This window comes from Lissotriton vulgaris, chromosome 6 (assembly GCF_964263255.1).
Source record: "Lissotriton vulgaris chromosome 6, aLisVul1.2, whole genome shotgun sequence".
Classification (NCBI taxonomy): domain Eukaryota; kingdom Metazoa; phylum Chordata; class Amphibia; order Caudata; family Salamandridae; genus Lissotriton; species Lissotriton vulgaris.
The window spans coordinates 1,523,870,955-1,523,893,063 of record NC_141694.1 but is presented as its reverse complement, the minus strand read 5'-3'; the positions used below and the strand labels follow the sequence as shown (position 1 = coordinate 1,523,893,063).

The 22,109-nt window shown below is 43.7% G+C and overlaps 1 protein-coding gene across 3 annotated transcripts in view; it reads right to left on the bottom strand.

The window, feature by feature from the left end:
* Positions 1–20,811, bottom strand: part of PLCB1 (phospholipase C beta 1) — a 2,298,721-nt gene extending 2,277,910 nt beyond the window's left edge. For all 3 annotated transcript variants that reach the window (XM_086927697.1, XM_086927698.1, XM_086927696.1), the window contains exon 1: positions 20,238–20,811. In XM_086927697.1, the coding sequence (XP_086783823.1) occupies positions 20,238–20,336 (99 nt within the window). In that variant the 5' untranslated portion in view covers positions 20,337–20,811. The remainder of the gene's footprint in view (positions 1–20,237) is intronic.
* Between the last annotated feature and the right edge of the window lie 1,298 nt (positions 20,812–22,109).

Genomic DNA, 22,109 nt, shown 5'->3' with positions numbered 1-22,109 from the left:
ATGTTCAATTAAATTGCTTTTTACATTATTCAAACCAAGTTTTGAACTATAGATGTCACCTTAGGCTCTGTCAAACAATGTCATACTCAGAAGTCCATATTTACGCTTAAAAATTAAAAAGGTATTTTCTAAATTTCATTAAAATTGGATATTAAATATTAAGACTTCTGTAGATGACGTTGTATAGCCAATCCTCATGATTCACAATGGTATACTTACACTTTTGGGTAAATTTGTGTTTGTTTAGAATTCCCAAAACTGCATCCTAATGGTAAGATTACCAGTGCGGAGACCCTGTCGTCGGGAAGGAAAACTATGCACTTAAAAAGATAGGCTAAGCCTATCTTTGAAAAGATAGGCTAAGCCTATCTTTTTATGTGCGGAGTTCTCCGCCCCTACTGCGGAGTCTCGCACTAGGAAACTTACGATTTAAATAAAGAATTCCAAACAAACGTAAACTTACACAAAAGTGTTACATTTGTGAATCAGGCCTAATACAGTGTTCACTGTGAACAAATGAATTGCCAAACTTGAATTCGGCCTGGAGGCCATTGCATGGTGTAGTATGGGGTCTATAAAGTACTACCACAGATGCATTACGGCAATGCTAGGTAGCCTGAAATGTATTTTGCAAGACATTTTCAAATATAAAATCAACCTGTGGTCTTCTTACTTAAAAACGGCAGTAGAAACTTTACAAATCAGCCTGACCACTCTAAACACTTCTTCACTTACGTCCACTGCAATAAAAAGCATAATGAAAAAACAGACTAAACTACTTTTCAAGACCACGGACCGGAGAAAAATGTATTCTACACCACATTAAGGGCCTTGGCAGCATCATACAACAATGACACCCAAGTCGGACTTGGGGCACAACCTTACCTTAACTGCACAATAGGGAAAGCTTGCCTGACCAAAATCCTGGCGGCAAGGATGTTGACACTACAAATCAAAGACTTTAAATCTAACTGGCCGATGCTTTCTAAAGTAGATAAGTGCAGACTCTGTGGCTACAAATCGGAAACTCTTCTACATCTACTCTGCAGATGTCCGATGTTGCTCGACTCCCGCCAAACCTTATTAAAGCCACTTTTCGTACTTCATAGTATAAGAACATGCAACCAAGCAATGAACTGGATTTTTAACACAATGGCCCCCCTCGAATTGGCAAGAATAGGAACATTTTTCACAGCAGTGCAGGACTTCCTTAAAAACTAACAACAAAGCACTGAGATGATCATGAACTGTTAAATCTTAGCTCTTGGACCACGGACAATAATGCACTGTAGAGCTTGACCACGCTGCAATTGAGTTTTTTCTTAGTTTAAACATTTGATCCATTTTACGGCGTTTTTTTAACTTATTCTTATTCACTATCTCCATAAAAGATAAGGGAAAGGGAAGAAGGTAAAGAGAAAGCCCGTTTACCAAAAGTGTACTTTTGCTCGGGCACAACATGCCATCCACATTATATAGTCTTGTAAGAAACCATTATTCGCTTCTGCCTCTGCATAATTATGTTCCTTCTTTTTAAAATGTTTTTATTGTCATGGTTTTAGGTAATCTACACAATAAACTTTGTATTGACTTGACTTGATTTGCCAACCCAGGTTTACTTTCTCTCCAATGCCTAATTTTAGCCAGTGGTTGCCAGTGGGGTCCACAGCCGTATTTTTGTGGACAGGCACTTATATTTCCTCATCAAACATTGAGCCCGAGCAACAGTGAATAAAAAACGGGAAAGGAGGAGGAAGGGAAACGAGGGCAAAGTGAATACGCAGGAATCTTGTACGAGTGAGCTAAAGGGGCAGCCAGTGTCTGGTAGTGGATTGAAAATGAGATTGAAAGTATGCAGTCTTGGTAACACAGAAAGCTGGTCTCTGAGCAGAGTGTGGTCACCGGCACTTACTCTATCACAAATTAAGCATTGTAAATTCCCCCAAACCAAACCATTCCAATCCCAAACCCTTTTTTTCCCCATTCCTCCTCCACGCGTGAGCAGAGAGCAGGCGCGCAACACCCACTGGACTCACCTGGCTTCAGCCCCCCATCGTGTGTGGCAGCCCGGGATAAGACAGAACCCGGGCACACACAGAGCCGCACCCGAACGTTTTACAGGTCTTTAGGAAAGGGGGGCCGCTTGGCCCCCACGCACACATGGCTGGGCTCTGCACCCCCCCTCTCACCCGCTCTGATCGCTCTGTGCGTCCTGCCATTGACCCGGAGGCATGTTTTTCCCTTCCGGGTCAAGGGGGCGGGACCGCTGGCATGGGGGGTTTAAGAGCCTGGGGAGTGCGGAAAGCAGCCTCTTTGTGCCTGTGCTTCCCAGGCTTGCTCCTCGCCCCGCTGTGGGGCTTTTAATTTTCCCCACCCTCCATCCCCTTGTAGCAGAATTATGGTGAGGACATTGGTAGGTATCCTTTTGTAACGCTAAGCAACGTTGTAAGAATTGATGTTTTTTCTTCCTTAGGCCTTTTTCCCCGTTTACAGGCAATATTAATGATATGCTTTATTGGTTGTGTGGTTGCTACTGCATTAACGTTTTTTTCCTTAGGCCTTTTTTCCCTCTTAGTTAAAATGTCGTATTTATTACATGGGTCAGGCGGTAAGGTCATAATCGGTGAGCAGCAATTTAAGGTCCTTGGGGGGGGGCGGCCCCATTCACGAAAGAGGTCGCCCAGGGGGAAGGGCCACTGGTCTCTCCCAGAACTTCAGGGGCAGGATATCCATCGCTTGGAAGGGTGCGGGGGAGGGAGTCACGCTTTCCTCAGGCTGGTAGCCACCCCTCACATACACTATGACGTCATAAAAGGGCGCGTGTGTAAGGGTCCTCCTGTTATGGTTAAATGGAGTTCACGGAGCGTACGAGGGCAAACAGGGCCCTGGTTGTGCATGCGCATCTCGGACGTGAGAGCGTAGCTGGGTAAAAGGATCTGACACCGGTTAGTGAACTTGCCGTAGGACCAGAAATTATTAGAATGCAAAATTGATATGAGGATGTTAGATTCAGTTAGGAAACACGCTGTATTAGACATTTGTTAAGGTTAGCCCATCATACCTGTCTAAACTTGATGTAAATCTAATGTCTGAATTTTGCATTTAATAATTATGTAAATAATGTTATTTTATTCAATTTTAATTTTGTTTCATATTTTTAATAAATATGGCCGGGGGGTCGCGAGCCCCCCTGCTTCCAAAGAATTCTGTTGTTGGTCTGATAAGTTTTGATAACTATAGTGTGCATGTTAAGGGGGGGGGCGGGTTGGCCGGCAGTCCCAGACCATGAAAAGACCATTTACATGTTAATTAGGCCTTGCAGTTGTTTCACCCCTTCTAAGAACCCCTGCAGCTCCACTCTGCCTACTGATTAAAGGTTCAGCCCCCCCCCCCGAAATTTTTTCTTAGCCCCCCCCCCCCCCCCCCCCCCCCCCCCGAAATTTGGCTCTAGTTGCGCCTCTGGCAGAGAGTGATCAGGTTTGAAAGTTAGGATGCATAAGTGTGTTGTCTGGCTGTTCCGATGTAATCTCCTACATTTTTCCTATTGCAAATCTTTTTTATAATTGTGCGTTTTAAAATAGTTATGTATGTTTAAGGCTACGTGCAAAAATTTAAAAGCACCCCATTTGGGAATACGATAATGCCACATTGTGGAACTCAAAAGTCCAGCATGCAACTTCCTGACCTCAAAAGCCCATAAAGAAGGAAAATAACGAAACGCGTCGGCAAGAGTCAGGTGCTTGTAATTATCTCTGACCGCGCATGCCCGTACCAACAAAAGCTGATGGGGAAAAGCAACTTGTTTTCGAGTGCTGCTCATGTTTTGGACACTTCCCCCACGGAGCTTTATATGTATGTTTAAGTGCATACATTTAGCAGACGACCCACAACAAAGTGGCGCTATATCTGCAAACTCCGAGGTATTCCGCCTCTGTGCTTCGAGGAATGGTCAGGGCACAGCCGATGATGTTGAGGTATGCTACTTAGCATGCATAGAATGCATTGTCTGGAAAGCAGTGACACTGCGAGAAAAAAGGACATTTCCTGCCATTGAGGACTATTTTCTGCCCTCTGCAAATATGTTGTTACGGGATCCCGATGAAACAACATTTAGAAAACATATAGATGGCTCCAAAAATCTTTTTTTTTTCGGTCTTGCTAGAGACAGCTTTAGTTCTAGAGCAAACCCATTTCATGACTTAAAGAGAAATAAGAAAAGAATACAGAGAGGCACTTTGGAATGCTTTTTTACCTTTATTACAGGAGCTTATCGTTTAATGAATCAGTAGTTGTAAGAGACAGCCTACTGAATAAAGACAATCTATGGGTCTTTCAAAAGACAGATCTCTGTCAGACCTCATTTCATTAACAAAAAAGAAATTAACTAAGCTGGGCTTGCAGTCAGACCATTTTGCTGCCCCCCCCCCCCCCCCCTCCCCACCCATCCAACAGTAGCAACTGTTGTATATGGCAGACACTACAGCTGCCAAGACAGTAGGGGGCCACAGCTGGCACCATAGCACTGACCACAGCATTGACTACTTACATAGTCTTAACAAGTACACAGTAGTGACAGCAGCTGAAAACACTTAGGGGCAAGTACAGACATCACAACTTCCTCAACTTCAGGGGCAAAAGTAGTAACCCCATCAATGACCACCACTTCCACCATTGCAAGGACCACAGCATAAATACAGCAGCAACCACATAATCGTCCAAAGCAGTATCAGAGCGGAGCAACAAGAGTCGACTCCTAACACTAGCCAAAGTAGCTGTGACCCCTGCCGTCTCCACAGTAGCAATAAATGTGGCAAACAGAGGATGGTGCACACTAGTCTTAACTACAGTTGCAACTATAGCAGGAACAACAGTTGCAAAAAACTCTGAAATGTGCAAGTTATGTTTAGAAGCACAATCTATTACTCGCACAAAAGTCGTGAAACCATAACTTAAACACCAAATGCAAGCCTTATGACCTAACAATAGTTATACCAATAAATAACAACTAAAAGTGAAATGTAATTACATAGCAAAACATAATCAAACCAATTAATGATACTACATTCATAGTTATCTCTATCAAATTAGTGTGGATAATGTGATATATAATCTCCTCCGATGAATGTTTTGCAACGTTTGTAATTACACTTGTTTAATTGAGGGTGAGGTTGTCAGCATTGCATTTGCTGTGTGAGTTATGGTTTGAATGGCTGTTAGGTGAGTTATGGATCTGGCCCTAAGAATAATCTGCATAATGTACTGTTTTTTACTTTCTCTGGCTACAAAGTGAGAAGATGTTGTAAAGTGAACTATTTGACCATTTTGCTGGGGTATAGGGAGTGTTGAAGGAAAGACCGTAGAATGTAAAAAGAATTCAGCCCCAACAAAATGAAAACAGCTGTAATTGAACTGTACAAATCCTTCAAAATAAATCAGCAGTTAGAAGAGCACAAATCAAGAATTTTCTTTTTGTTATTCTGCAGCAAAGATTTCAATACGATCAAAAGAAATCAAGGCAGTTTACATGGTGATGCACAAATTATAAATATGTATGAAACCTGATTTACACACATTATCATTTCTATGCTGTAAGAAATCGGGTTTTTGGTTAGGGGGATGGAAACACTAGTCATGAAACAACCACAATCTTTGCCAGGCTGAACCACATACATCACTACATTAACCTGAAAATCCTGACCCAATTAAGAAAAATGGAGTCAATTTTACTAAATAAAATTATACCGGAACTAGCAGCCCGTCCCGACGTTGTCCGGGAGCAATCATGGCTCAGGGCCCCACCCGCCCTGACGTTGTGTAACCTGCCCACGTCACTGCTCACGTCACTTTTTCCTGCTGTAATGCCCCATTTGGTACCTGCCCACGTCACTGGCCACGTCACTTTTTCGTCCTGTAATGCCCCGTTTGCTACCCGCTCCACTTTGTACGCTTTTGTCACCTCAAACGTTTCTTTTTCCTCCTGTTAACCTGCCTATGTCACTGCCCACGTCACTTTTTCCTCCCTGTAATGCCCCGTTTCACTTTTTCGTCCTGTAATGACCCGTTTGCTCCCCGCTCCACTTTGTACACTTTTGTCACCTGCACACGTTTCCTTTTCCTCCTGTTAACCTGCCCACGTAACTTTTTCCTGCACACGTTTGTTTTTCCTCCGGTACCTGTGTCTCGCTCACCGCTCCTCCCCGCCGCCGCTCCTCCCTCACGTTTGCTTTGCTGACTGGTAACTTGGCGCCCTACCTCATCCGCCGCTGACCGCTCCTGCCCGCCGCCGCTCCTCACTGCCCGCCGATCCTCACCGCCTGTCCGCCGGTCATGTCCGCTGCTCCCCTGATCTCTGCCGCTCCTCGTCACTGCTCCTCCCCGCGCTGATCTCCGCCGCTCCTCCCCGCGCTGTTCTCCACCGCTCCTGTATGCCGCTCCTCGCGCGTACGCCGCTCCTGATGTCAGCACGCACGTCGCGGCCGGCGCTACTTTGAAGGGATTACTTTTTTTTTTTACTTATATTTTTTAATAGCGTATTTATTTTTTATTTATTTAGCCTATGTCCATCTGCACACCCTGAGGATTACAACAATGTATCGGGTGTGTGGGTTGGCGCGAGTTTACCCGCCTCAAAGCCTCAAAGTTCTTCCTTTATAATAGTAGTATAGATGACAAAAAATCCAATCAGTAAAATCTGAGTTTTTACATTTTTGAGTTTTAAGTGAATATAGACCCTAAAAGCACAAAGCGCCATTCACGATCATCTGGTCATGCTAGATCAGGGGAAAGTCACAAGTTCAGGCCAACAGCGATGGAGCGTGGGTCAAATACTGGAATCAGGTCAGTCCAGCTGAGGTACCTTTTCAAAGTCTGGTGCGAACAGTCCATTTGCGGCAGACGAGCCGCGAGTGCAGGGAGAGTGTCACAAATGGTAGTCACTGTAGTGCATAGAGCGGGTTGGGAGGCAAGTGCTGCCCTCACTGTAGTACCCGGTCTGGAGTCAAACACAGTTGTTGCTGGTACTTTGCTTTGGGGGCGAACCCACTGCAGGCTGTCGTTGCTGTAGCACAGTCTCATATTGCTGAGTGTCACTGGTGGTAGCTGTAGTGTGAAGATGAGGTCTCAACGGAGGTTCACATTGGCAGTCATTGCAGGCAGCAGAGTCTTGGAGAAAAGGGTCCTATTTATTGTCACAAAGAGGCAAAACATCAGATTTTCACTTTTTGTTCTTGGGAGGAGATCACACTGATGTCAGCCATGGGTCAAGGTATATACCCAGGCAGACTTATGCTACAAGGAACTGGCTAATTCTTAACACATTATGATCACAACATATGATAAACACAAGATTGATAAAAAACAATTAATACAACAGACTGTTAAGATATAAAAAATATATTTTTAATCTCGATATATTTTTTTAAAAAATAGCATAGTGAAACAATTCAGAAAATGTTGCTATGTAAATGTGATGAATATAAAACATTGATTATGAGATGACAAATCTGATACATTTTAAAAAAAACAAAAAAATATAACACAGCCCAAGTCTATCAAAATCTGAAGGAATAATCTGGGAATTATCTTTTTTGTGTATTTTTTTTATATTTTTTTGTTTTTTTAAAAATGTATCAGATTTGTCATCTCATAATCAATGTTTTATATTCATCACATTTACATAGCAACATTTTCTGAATTGTTTCACTATGCTATTTTTTAAAAAAATATATCGAGATTAAAAATATATTTTTTATATCTTAACAGTCTGTTGTATTAATTGTTTTTTATCAATCTTGTGTTTATCATATGTTGTGATCATAATGTGTTAAGAATTAGCCAGTTCCTTGTAGCATAAGTCTGCCTGGGTATATACCTTTTCAAAAATTGTTGTTTCCCTGACCCAGGAGCTAGATCCTAACAGGGGGTCCCTGATACTTACCCTACTAGCCATGGGTCAAGGACCTGTGGGGCTCTTCCTGGGGACCCGGAGCTCACTCCAGAAGAGGCCTGCACGGCTCAGGCAGATCCTGTGACAGGTTCAAGCAGATCCAGTTGTAGCAGGTCAGCTGGGCAGTAGCAGGGAGTCTCCTGGAGCTTGTTATGTCCCTGTAGCTCAAACAGAAGGCCTGACAGCTGAACCTTGGATTTACTCAGGTTAGATTGCAATGATGGTAAGCAGATTCAATCTTCGTTCTAAAACATCAGGGCAGTCATCAAGCAGCAGGGCTGTCCTCAGGCAGCAGGGCATTCCTTCCTCTGTAATATCCACAGGTCCAGGAGTATTCTGCTAAGTCGCCCTGGAGGTCCAATATTTATACCTGGAGCCTGCCTTTGTGTGTGAGTGGACACCCTATCCTACCCACATATGGTTCAGGAAAGTTCTCCCCCTCCGCTACCAAGGCTCCAAATTGCCTGAAAGGGTGACAAAAAGCAAGCAGGCCTGGTGTCAGATTACTTTGTGTGTGTGACAAAGGACTTACAGAGCCATTTGAAGTGCAACTGGGGCTGGGTGCAGCTCCTCCTGCCATGATGGCTCATCCTGTCTACACCTAAGCCTTTTCTGTGGCACTGACTTACAGAGCCATTTGAAGTGCAAATGGGGCTGGGTGCAGCTCCTCCTGCCATGATGGCTCATCCTGTCCACACCTAAGCCTTCTTTGTGGCACTGTCTGGAAGGAATACACAAACCCCAACAGCAGAGCCTGTGACTCAGGCAACTGGCTGAAGGTACAAATCGTTAGGACAAAAAAATGCCAACTTGCTAAAGGGGCATTTTCAGAATTATGTCTTAAAATTCAACTTTACCATTAAAGGGGATCATACATTAATATTCATTGGAGGGTAAACAGTATATTTCTATATGTTCCAAATCCAAAGTTATCGCTTAAGAAATGCAAGAAGGAACCCAGTGTTAGTCAATGGGTGAAATAGGCCTTACAATAGTGAAAAACGTTTTTAGAAGTTGTTTCACTGCCAGGACATGTACCACTTAAGTAGTTACCTTTTTAAATCTAATTTACCCTGCCCCATCAACCTTATGGGCCTTCCTTAGGGGTGACTTATATGTATTGAGAGGGAAGGTTTAGGCTTAGCAAAACTTTTATTTTGCAATGTTGTATTGCCAGTTTATAACTTTTCTACAAACTGCAGTGGCTGGCTTGAAACATGTTTTAAAAAGCGACTTTGAGCGTGTGGCACAATGAGTGCTGCAGGCCCACTAGTAGCATTTAACTTACAGACCCTGGCAAATGTAGTACCATTTATTAGGGACTTACAAGTAAATTCATTGTTCCAATTAGGTCTAGGCCAAGTTTACCATGTTAGAAGAAGAGAGCACAAGCATGTCAGCACTGGTCAGCAGTGGTAAAGTGTGCAGAGTCCTAATGCCAACAAAACAGTTCCAGCAAAGGAGAAGAGTGAAGACAAATAGGTTGGGCTCAGACAGGACCGGGTTTTACATGTGCTATATAATTTAATCAGTAAAACTACATGTCTGTGCACACTTAGCGGTCATTACAATGGAAAATACACTGTCTGTAAATAGCAGTGTTCTACAACACTATGCTTTAGTAATACAATTATGACAGTGTACTCCAAAATGCAACACTGGCTAAAAACCATACCCTTTCACTCGCCTATTGAATGGGTGTGGCTCATTTGGTACACTTGTTCTTAGTGTGATGCTTGGATTTTTCACAATCCCTATGACATAACTTATGTGATGTAACATGGATGGCAGCACACCTACTCTGAAAATGATTCCAGCACCACTGCACTAACTTTTGAAAACTAGAAAACCTATGAAATTTCCAGTTTAGTGAACTAACTATAACTTTTGCCCCATCAAACAGTGCTTATGACCTCACATATTACAACAGTCAATGCATGTTAAATAACATTACTCATTATATCTCTAATGAATGATGACATCATCAACTCTTGGTGACAGTGTCCTATAGGGGTTGTGGACTTGAAGTAATGCAACACACTACAGCTGTGCGCAATTTTCTATCACCCTCATGTGAAGCCAAACCCCTCTTTAAAGGGGAATTTCCCGAAAGATGACTGAACCGATTTCCACCAAATCACAAAAAGCATGTCTTCCTGGTAAAGTTCTAATTTTGACCAATTTTGGTACAATTCTAGCCGTCTGTTTTTTCTTGTACTGGAGAGCAAATTTTCCTACTTGAATTCATATGGCAAATCACATTTTTGGAGCCCCCCATTTATCTTGGCACCCCACTTGAAAGATAGGCATGAAACTTTACATTTAGAAGCCAAGGTTGATTAATTTTTTGATGGGAAATGTTTGTGCACATTTGTCAAACAGCGCCCTAGTTAATAAAGAAACAATAAATGCTCTTCCAACAAAAACTCCGACCTCACTACACGGTGGAAACCGTACATACATACATACACACACATGAATATATATTGTAATATATATATATATATATATATATATATATATATATATATATATATATATATATATATATATATATATATATATATATATACATACACACATATACATACATGTGTGTGTGTTTATGGTATACCAGTGAAAATACATGTGGCCCAATAACATGTTATCTACAGCAATGGATCCAAAAAATGCCTATTTACACATTTTATTATCACAACAAATGTCAAGTTCCATGTTACCAGTGTAACACATTGAAATTGATATGAGGACAACGGTGTTTACTACTTCAAAGACTACATGTTACAACAACCTTGCACAGGGAAACAACTCTAATAATACAGACGCCTCTTCAATGTGATTGTACCTCACCCCACGAATATAACCGAGCACATCCTGATTTCGGTTAAATACCATTTTTAAGACAAATACATATGAAAACGAGACATCACATAAGCCACATGTACAGATGTGCAGAGTGAAATATGTTATTATACATGGCGTTCAGCAGTTTTACAGCTGTTTTGAATGTTGTCCAATGCAGATATTGTGCTACATACAAGCATGCATACAATACATGGAGCAGCTTTGTATCCATTCATCTTAGCTGTGAATGGTCATTCTGTGTCTTTATTAGTGCACTGAAGCAGCCTAAGTACTCTGTGAGTGCTGCATAAAACAGGAACCTGGATATTATTACACATATTAAAAAGTAAAAAACTTCCAAAAGTAAGTTAACCTATTGCTAACCCAAATGCATTCTCACTCCAAATCAAGTTTTTTTTAAAATATTTTAACTGGAAAAACTAACATGGCTTTAGACAAATGGGAGTATGGTTGGTTGCTAATTTTAAAAAGGGTTATTTCCAAAGAATGAAACAATTATTTTGAATGTATCTGTCTAAAGTGATAATGGTAAGGTGACAACATTAATGCTCCAGTAATCGGAATCGGTTTTTCATTTCAGCCATATATCCTGTCTTTTCTTAACTCTGACTCAGCTCTCCGGACAGAGGTACACCCTCGCCTTGATCCCCAGTCTCTGACAGCTCAGGTCCATTTTAACGAGCACGAACCCCACATAAACTACTTTTGGGCCCCAAGAGCCACAGTCCACTAAAGCATGGAACATAGAGACGGAGCAGAAAACCGCGATGGAAGGGGAAATGAGCAAGGGAGAGAAAAGGGATCAGAGCATGGCAGTGGCATCTCTAGGAGTAGGCTTTATAGGGGGTTCACACTGTGCCTCCGATAAAACGATTTATGTTTACATACAAAGTCAGATGTTAACATTTCAAGCAAACAGCACTGCTTTGCAATGAAAGGTAGTTGGGCAAATGATTGTGCGTTGCAAGTATCCCCGGCCTCTGCAGGTAAGAGTGGTGAGGCAGTGGGGCCAGGTGGGGAGGATATTTCTTTGGAAGATGATGAGGGAAAATGAATTATTTATTTATTTAATTTCCCCTCGTCATCGTCCGTCGAAATCTCCCCTCACCCTCACCCGCAGCCACGGCCCGTGGAGGGAGTTTCGGTGGGGCGGAGAGGCGGGGCGGGGGAGGGGCAGGGTGGGAGGTGCTAAAACCCGGAGTATGGATAATTGAAGGTAAGTAAACAATTTATTTAATAAAACGAATTTCGTAGGACGCCCTGCATCGCAAAATGCGATGCAGGGCGCGCTTCGAAATTCGTTTTATTAAATAATTTGTTTACTTACCTTTAATTATCCATACTCCAGTTTTTAGCACCCCCCACCCTGCCCCTCCCCCACCCCGCCTCTCCACCCCACTGAAACTCCCTCCACGGGCCGTGGCTGCTCACCCGGAACCACTGCTCTTACCTGCAAGGGCCGCGGCTGGTTGCAAGGTGCGGTGGCTGTGGTAGAGGCTTTCTGGCAGGACAAATACAGCCGGGGCATAAGCCCTAGGGCCACTGGAATGAACAACACTAAAAGAACGAATAGAGGGTGGGGGTGCTGGAAACTCCAAGGGTGTCATCTAATTAAAATGGGTATTATACTGAGGGATCATGAACTGATCTTGGCTATGAGTAAATAAACGCCCAGGTGCTGGACAGGTGTGTGCACTCTCATTCTCGAGTCCTCTCTCTCCTGAAGTGCATTGAAGCTATATCCACGTTCCACAGCCTGACATGTAATCTGACAGACTGGTTTATAGACATAAATGAAAGGGAAAGCAATTTGCAGCACATGTGCCACCAGTTTACTGGTAGGTTTGACTGGCTGTAAACCCAGTAGCTGTCAGCCAGCTGCATTAAGGGTGAGGTGTTATTTTGGTAATCTATGATATATGGTGACACAGACCAAAAAATATTTTACAAAAATAAAAACTGTGGGGCAGAATGAAACATAGAATAGATACCAATGCGTGATGCTGAAAAGGACAATATAAAGTGCAATTTGTCACTTCTGAACATATTGCAGAAGCCTGATTGGAAGCTTGAAACATACCTTAAAGCTTACTTACAAAACAGATTAGGAAAGGTGACACCTACATATCATAAATCTGACAATAGCTTACATTAGTAACACATTAAAGGAAAGAAACATGAGAAATTCAAAAGGAAGGCTTGCGTTATGATAATTCTCTGGTTATCCCGCCCTGTACAATCTAGTTTTACACTCTCTGGAACATAGACGTTTTATCACAAAAACATCTCACCATAGGCTTTATCCACGTTATGTTCTACACAGTTTGGATTCCATGTGTGCCCTATTCTCACATCTTATCATCCACGTTTTTCTCACCCAATTTTTTGTACTGTTTTATTCTTAAAAAAGCCCAGGCTTTCATGAGAAAAGAAAGGAAAAATTAAGGGCATCTTGAGAAATACAGTTGTCTTACTTTTGAATTTCGCCTGTTTATTTCATTTAATGTGACTTATTCTGTTGTTGTCTTTTTTAAAATGCTTTATAACTAAGTAACTGGGTGGGTAGGAACTCTATCGGCTAAATTAGGAATACTGGGACAAATTAACCAATGCCCATATATTGTAAGAGATGTAGGCATTAGGCTGGACAAGTAGGGTTTTGAGAGCTCCCTCTCACGCTTCAATATTCTTTATACATTTGAGCTGATGGACTTGACTTTATGATATTTATCACACATTTGTCAGTAACACCAAAATTATTTATACTCTGTGACCCCAATTCACAAAGATTTTGTTGTGAGTAAAAATTACTTAATGTCCTGGCTTACTCCTGAGGTCAATGAGCCTGGAGCAATACAAGAGAAAGTCACATCCAAATCGTTGTGAAATGGGCTTTGTATCTTCATTATAATCTATTAGGTTTAGTTTATTGGCGAAGCTGCAGGGCCCATAGTCAGGCAACATTAGTTGGCATCCTAAATTTAGCCAAATACCTTCCTGCATAAAAGAAATAGTTGGCGGCAGATTCCTCTTTCCACATTCCTCGTTCTGCAGCACACATAGAAACTGGAAGTGGCAAGGAGACAGAAGATATTTCTCCTTGTTGGGACTCTATTGCGTAGGCACACCATTGTGGTGCAAACCCAGGTTTACAAGTCTTTGTAAATTTAGGTTTGCACCAAATACATAGGTAGGACCACAGTCCGCCAATGTGACACCTATCCGACAAGTAATGCAAAGCAGCACAATGTGCTGCATTAAATTACTCTGTATTTACTAATCCACTCAAAGTCATGCAATTTTGCCTTTGCATGGCTTAGTAAATGCCAAAATGGATTTTGCATTGGAATTTCAACCCAAAAGTGACACAACCCAATGCAAAGTCTTAGCAAATCTGGGCCTGTATCTCCTTGTCCTCCACACTTGTCAACACCAGAAAAAAAATGGGTCTGCCTACAAATGAATGTCTTTGCCGTGTAAGCAATACAAAAAAAGGCTTTCAAGGACACTGAAGAGTCGAGACTGTAAATGTCAACAAAAGGTATGCGTTCAGACAGCAAGGAAAACTGAGTAAAATTCCACTTGAGAATGTTGCTATTCAGTGACATATTCTGTAAAACTAGCACTCAGCCATTACTATTAGGTTGTAGACAATAGTGATATAATATATGGGAGCCTGCTATCCCTTTATAAAAGCCTGTCTCTAATTCTTTATTGCTGTCAGATTGTTACATATCATCTCTAGTCACCCGTAACAACAAAACTACGTAATTTTCAGCAAGAAAAACTTATTACAATTTAGTTGTGATGTTGTAAAGCTCACTGCCAGAGCCAGCAGCAAAGGTGAAATGCAGGTCACTTAGCATCATTACAGCTGCAGTTCAGACAAAGGAGTGAGAATGAAAACTGTCTTTTCATTCTTCTGATCTTGAATAAATCACGGTATCTCCTTGGCTCCCAGTTGTGTTGACATCATTAAAAAATGGGAGCGCCTAGAAATTAATAACTTTGCAACGTGAGCTGTACAAAAAATACATTCAAGTGCCCTGAAGAGCCGAGACCCTAAACGTCAACAAAATGAAAAGATTCAGAGAACAAGGAAAGCTGAGCTAAATTTCCTCTTTTAAATTTTGCTACTAACATATTTATATAAAGCTACCGCTCAACCATCACCATTATTGAATTGAATTTTTATCAACTGATTGATTAATTAAAATTATTACAGTAAAAACAGGCACCGTTAAAAGAATCGTATTTGTACTTGGCAAAAATGACAACTCCAACTATAACCATTAGATTTGTAGACCATAGTGATTTAAGTCATGGGATCCAGCTATTCCTGTATAATAGCCTGCCTCTAATTTCCTTACTACAGTTGTTTGAGTTGTGATGTTTCACCTTTACTCACCTGTAAAATCAACATTATTGGAATATGTATATTTTCTGCTCAATAAAATTAATTACAGGAAAAACAGAATATCTCTGCATTTATTTACACAACGTGTGCCTTCTTGTTTGATCTCACATACATTTAACTGAGTCTAATATGTTTTTGCAACAAATTTCTAATGATGGTGTGATTAATTTTGTACTACAGGTTCCACTTGAATTCTTCATGTCTACACTTCTGCTATCTCTTGCATATGAAGAGGCAAGACAGCAAGGATTTAAGCAATTTGGGGGATGGGTGAAGAACTGACCATGCATCATAAGAAATAAAATTATCTCTGAGGTATGTTAAAAGGATATATGAAACCACCTCTATGTTCCATGACCTTATAAAGAAACTAAGGGGCAGATTTATGGGGATATGGCGTAGGTCAGCATAGCAAGACACCTTGCTTCGCTGTCCTCCATCAAAGTGAAAGGGCCGGTATACACTGCATTATTTTCATTTCCCACTGTGCATGAGCCGTTTGTGCAGCCTAGAGCTAACGGAAGCATCCTTGCACCATGGAGCAATTGTGTCTGTGTTGTAGGCAGGACTGTTTATGTCAGGAAGGGGCACCTTCCTCAGGGAGGGGCATCTTCCTGTTAAAAAACAATCCTGTTTTTGCAGCACACATAGAAAGAGGAAAACATTAAAAGAAATAAAGTAGTGTTTTCACCTCGTTGCGCCTCCCCTGGTGAGGCGTAAGGTTCTGGTGCATTCCCAGGTTCACATGGTCATGTATATTTGGGAAGCGTCAAATTCCATGGCTGTTGCGTGGGAACACCCGCTGGAACTATCTGTACTCCTAGGTCAGGGATAAATCATATGTGTAAACAACAACCTAGGCAGACATAGTGCTTGTCAAATGAATATTATAAGGGCAAGGGACCATTCTCAGAAAATGAGATTAAAACAATTTTTATTGGATGTGTTGCCAATAAAAATTGTTTTAATCTCATTTTCTGAGAATGGTCCCTTGCCCTTATAATATTCATTTGACAAGCACTATGTCTGCCTAGGTTGTTGTTTACACATATGATTTATCCCTGACCTAGGAGTACAGATAGTTCTTTGCTCAGGGGGTCCTTGTTTTATAATCTGTAACGCCTACCCAGTGCGAGTAAGGCATCATCGCTGCAATTTGCGCAGGAATGCCTGATTCCATATCTATGAGGCCATTCAAAACCAGGCAAAGTAGCTTTGAGAGGCCTCATATGCCTGATTTTGCGGTTTGCCCCTTTGGAGCGCCACATAAAGTGACTCTATGGTGGCGCGAGGGGGGATTATAAATATGTCTCGAAGTATTCGGCCTCCTTCCTCAATATGGTCACAGAACTTCTTATTGAATTGCAAAATCCTTCTAATGTAGAGCACTTGATCCCATATCTAATGACGTCTTGTGGCATGCTAGTCCTCTTTGGAAGGTTGCAGCTCCAGTGATAAGAGCGGGCCTGTAATGTACTGATCCAGGCAGCCTGATAAAGCCGGCGTCTGTTGACCAGGAAGCATTAGAGGGAACGTATGAGTGCACTTGCGTCACGGCGATGAAGGCTTCTCAACGAGCAGTGAATCAGCTGCAGAGACGAGTCCAAAAGCTGCTCCACTAGTGGAGCACTGATGACATATTGTTTTAAGAGCCAGCCTCGCCTGCCTGGAAGTGGCGGGACGCCAGGCACGCTCGGCGGAGGCCACGCTGCTCACGGAGTACATGTCATGGCAAGATCCGATGGGCGGGCACTATTCCGGGCAGCTCTATATTAGGCACAAGCCCTGACCCCGCTCAGGGGTCAAGATCTTTATTTTGGGAGCTCGTACGAACCCTCGGTTGTGCTTTCAGTGTGCTGCTGAGAATCAAGTCGGAATTTGTAATGTGAGAATTTGCGTTTGGTACTGTAGTTACGAGAATTAGCATGCCTAATTACGTCAGATTTGAAAATGAGATTTAAAAACATACTGCACTCCCTCCCCCGCGCCTTGGGAAGAACAGGCTGGTTGTGCAACCTTCTGTGGGACAGCCATTTTCCATGTGTAATTACATATGGAAATATTTGCAAATCAAATAAATTAAAACCATGCACGGTAGCTTGGAAAAAAGATGTTGGCTGAACTGTCTAGCTTATATAACAAACACCTACAGTACACACTGTGGTAAACCTATGCAAACAAGCAATGCCTCCTCTCACCACGCACCGCGTGAATAAAAGTGTGTGAGATCTCACCTACCACTGTCTTGCCCTCTGCGCCACGTCACCTCAAAGCAGCGCCAGTCCCTGGAACACGATTGGACTAGGTGAAGAACCCTGCAAGAGTCACACATTTGACATGAGACCTGTTGCCAGCTCAGTGGGTTAAGTGCCTGTTTCGGAGATCTGTGTATAACCCGGAGGACGAGGCTGCTGTCCCAGTAGCATAGTAGAGTGGGTTAACATGCGAGACATACACACAAACCGACAGTCACACAATCCTCTTCCAGTAAGGTAGCTCGGCGTCTTAATAAATCTACTGCAGGGCGTAGGGTGCAAATTACAGATGCCAGGTGCCAATGCGAATAAAACAGCTCACTGGGTTTGGGCACCTGTCATGTGGGTCTTTGTGTAACCTTCAAAAGAGAGGTTCCAATTCAAGTAAACCCTGTAACATTCAAAAGGCAGATTACGTGGCCAGACAACTCCGTGATTTAATGCACCTGTTACAGTAATCTGCGTGTGACACTATCAGGTCAAAGATTCGAGCCCCCATTGAAACAAACGTGTCCCCTCTTCCTTGCAAGGACATTACAGTATGTGCAGTTTGAGCCGTAATAACTTTTATTTTATAGCGTGATGAAAAGAATGTACTGCTGCACTTAATCGCATGTACATTCTTAGAGTGAACTACACAGGGCATATGGCTTGAGGACTGAATTCCAGAGCTGTTAATGTGCGAATGCACAACGTTTGCAGCGCAGAGGAAGCAACGTGGGCTGTCATCCGCACGTGCGCGTCACCGAGAAGACGGCTAAAAATAAAGCGGTGCACTGTTGCTACTTTAAGACACCCAGCCTTCGCTGTCACGATGTGCGGGCTGGAGAGGGAATCGTTTCTGCCAGCGAAGATGCCAAACAACTTTTGTTTGAATCTCACGACACTCAAGAACCTGCAGCTGGCCGCGAACCATCGGAGTAACTGTGACCGTATGGTTTGGTGGGTATGCGCTTGCTCTGTAAACGGTGTGTACAGGCGCGGCAGACACACAATATACGTTTTAATTATTAGTATTGCTCGGTCCGGAGGTCTTCACTCCTCACAGACCTCTGTTTGTTATGCTATGCTTTATTCCGGATTTTGCCGGATTCAAGACACTCGAACGTTCTGCAGCGAAGAGAAATGAAGGGAGAATGGAGAAGATTTGCCCAGGGTCACACAGTTAGATCACATACAGTATAAAAAGAAGGCATGCTCTTTTTCCAGCTGACAGATCAGCTCCACGGCGGATATTTCGAAATGTTTGCGCTCGGGATAAAATCAGAAAAATACATTTTGCATCATTGTTGGTAAGTTCCAGAGTCAGGCGTGAAGCAACCAGATTTTGCATAAGTACACAGTACACAAAGACATTTGCACCAATTCAGAAAGGAGGGTGCACTGTACAATCTTGCCAGCTTGGAAAACAAGAAAGGGCCACACAGAGTCTGCTAAACATACCAATGTTCACGTTTGGAAAGTAGGGAAAGATAATTACTCAGAAGTTTACTAGGAAAACAGCAGCAGGATTACAAAATGAGTTTAATGAACGATGCACTGGAGCAGTAACATGCACAGTTTGAGGCATTTCATTTTATGCAAAGAGCAAAAATCCATGCACAAAACGACAGGTTTCGGGATTTGCACCAGTGCAAGTTTTTTTTAATTATACATCATAAATGCGTCCCTGGGTCACCATTGGTCCCAGGGGCGCATTTGTGATGCCTTAATTTATAAATCGGTTTCACATTAGTAAATAAAATAATGTCATTTTGGGCGCGTAAAGGCACAAGGTATGACACAATATCCTCGAGAATGCATACATTTAAAGCCATCCACTGGTGCAACTAAACAAATCACCACCGATAAGTGGGCAGTGTGTCATACTGAGGCTGTCACTCTAGCTGGCAAGTGCCCGCAGGCTGCTCGCCATGACTGCACTTGACCTTCCCCTCTGGCCCCTGCTCGTCCCTTCCTCACCCTGCTGTCCCCGTGCACACACAGCTGTAGGAGGCCTCGAGCGCAAAACTCTGAGGTCTCCCATGGGTCCTTAACCCTCACCCTCAGCGGCGCTGGCATTACCGACAGCGTGACAGCTCGACCCTGCCCCCTGCCCATGTGCGTCTCGGCATAGCAACACGGCAGGTAGCGCCGGCGCCCACTCAAGTCGTGAGTTATATAGACGCCAGGGCGCAAAACCCTCTCATTTCACACAGCGGAATCACTGCCCGTTTCCCATTGCCCTGAATGTCAGGCAGGGGAAGTGTCAGGATCGCCAGTGCCCCACACACACACACAGCACATGGCTACTGGCTTTGCTGAATGAATGCCCCTTCACTGGAAGTTCCCAATGCAGCGCACCTCAAGTATGCCAAGAATTGCACATAATTCGCACCATTCCCAAATGGCGAGCTAATGATACCCACATGCACATATGTTCCTGCAATGTCTACGTAAAACACCCTGTTGATGCCTGTCAACAGGACTCTTCCGCATCTGTCCCTGATTTGAACTTTTAGGCGAGGGCAGCCGGGAAGTAGCCGGAGGGAGGATGCCTCCCTGCTGGCACCCCGCCGGTGCCCACGTCAGGTCCAGCCCGTGCCCCCCGGCTGGCAGCAGCGCAGCGGCGACCCTGGCTCCGAGGCGCCGGGAGCGGGGCTCATTCATTGCCAGGACCGGGATGGATTGCACAAGCGACGCCCGGCTCCCGGGGCCGCCCCCGGAGCACAGTCTGCACATTCGCACCCACTCACAGCAGCGATCGCCTACTTACATCATCCCATTTCATGCACTTGGTGCCTTTCTTCAGGCTCTCAGGGACGCTGACATGTTTGAGCTGCAACGCGTGGACACCTGGCTGAGCCCCAGCCATTTTCACACATGGATCCTTCAGAGCGCGGTGAGATCAGAAATTCCCAGTAAATGCACAAGCAGGATGTAAACAAAATGAGCAATCAAATAAAAAAAAATCCGATTCCCAGCTGGCTTGAGATGTTGACGGGTGTGTCCCACAGAGACGGCAGATGAGGTCCAAGTGGCAGGTGGGTCGGGGCGCTCCCTGCAGCTGGTTCAAGGCAGGGCTGGATACACACAAAACCCAGGGAAGAGAGAGCGCTGCAGCGAACAGATCCTCCGAGAGCAGGGCTCGGTCGCGCCGCTGCTCGTCCGTACAGCGTTACCTCAGACCAGAGCCTCCGCTGCTGCCGCCAGGCGCTGTCAGCCTCCTACAGAGCCACCCGGCAGCGCATCCTTCTGCCTAGCGAGCGACCAGGGCGAAAGAGCAGCGCCGCTCTCACGCACGCCGCGCTCCAGCACCCCTCCTCCTCTCCCCAGCCCTCCTCAGCGCCTGGCAACTTTCTCCTCCGAGGAGCTGGTGAAGCAGAGGGAAGCGCCACCGCCTGCCTCAGCTGCGCACTGCAGCCCCGAACTGAGAGGTCATCTCTGCGCCGGCTCCCAAGGTCCAGTGTCCCGATTCAGTCTGAAGGCTACACGAGCACAACTGTGAAACCGAAGAATTAGGATGACACTTTCCACGCCTCAGCAGCGGGAAAGGATAGCGCCTACAGCTCTTTAACAACAATGCAGTAATTCCAATACATGTTTTCTGTTCACCAGCCGCAAAGTGATTGATTTCAGAGATGTCTTGCGAGGACATTTCCATTATTTGCACACCACAGACTGCATCAGCTCCAATCTGTGTCTGATGTCAGGAGTTATCATTTCAGGGTGCTTTGCATTTGAAACAGCATGTGACACCAAGTCCGCACAAAATAACTGTACAATCATGGAACTGAAGCCTGGAAGTTCTTCTTAGGTCACTGTGCCTGTCAGTAGATTTACCCAAAGGCCTCCAAAGGGAAGGACAACTGAACGCCGTGAGCAGTGTGGAGTTAAATAGGGTCTAAAACCAACTGAGATTTGAGATGATCTTCAGTGAAACGTAGGGCGAAGTAGGAGTAATTGTTCACTTTTTTTCAGGTGCTTTTTTTCTCTGCTGACATAGAGCTCACACTATCAGGGCGCTGCCAGTAGACCAGTAGAAATCTACCTCTAAGGCCTGGAACCTGTCATAGGTGTCACTCACCAATCTTCGCAGACAGCGGATGTAAGGGTACGGTCGAAGCATTAGCAGGTATGATGGGACCCCCTCAAAGGTTAAATGTGGCCAAGGAACAGAGGGGAAAAGAAAAACATCACTACGAAGGAATAGTTCCAGCACTGGCCATAATCTTTAAGTACTAGTATGCATCACACTCTAGATTCTTTGACGGGATGAGCAAATCAGCATTATCTCTATCAACGTAACACACTACCTTGGAACTGATATATATACGATATTTTGGTAAGCAGCATTCATAATATTGTTCAATTAGAAACAATTTTCTTTACCAGATTTAGACATGCCTTAAAATAACTAGTGCGACTTTTGCCTCTGACTTCACGTTTTCGTGCGTCTCATGGCGTCTCATGATATATATCTTATTTTTACGTTTTAGATTTCTGACGGGCAGAGTAAATCATCTCTTTCCCTATCATCCTGAATTATTTTGAAACACTATCTCGAATCTGAAATAGATTTTGGAAATCATGGCTTGACCTTGTTCCTAGTCATTTGTTATGAGGCTTTACAGGATAGTAAAGCGTT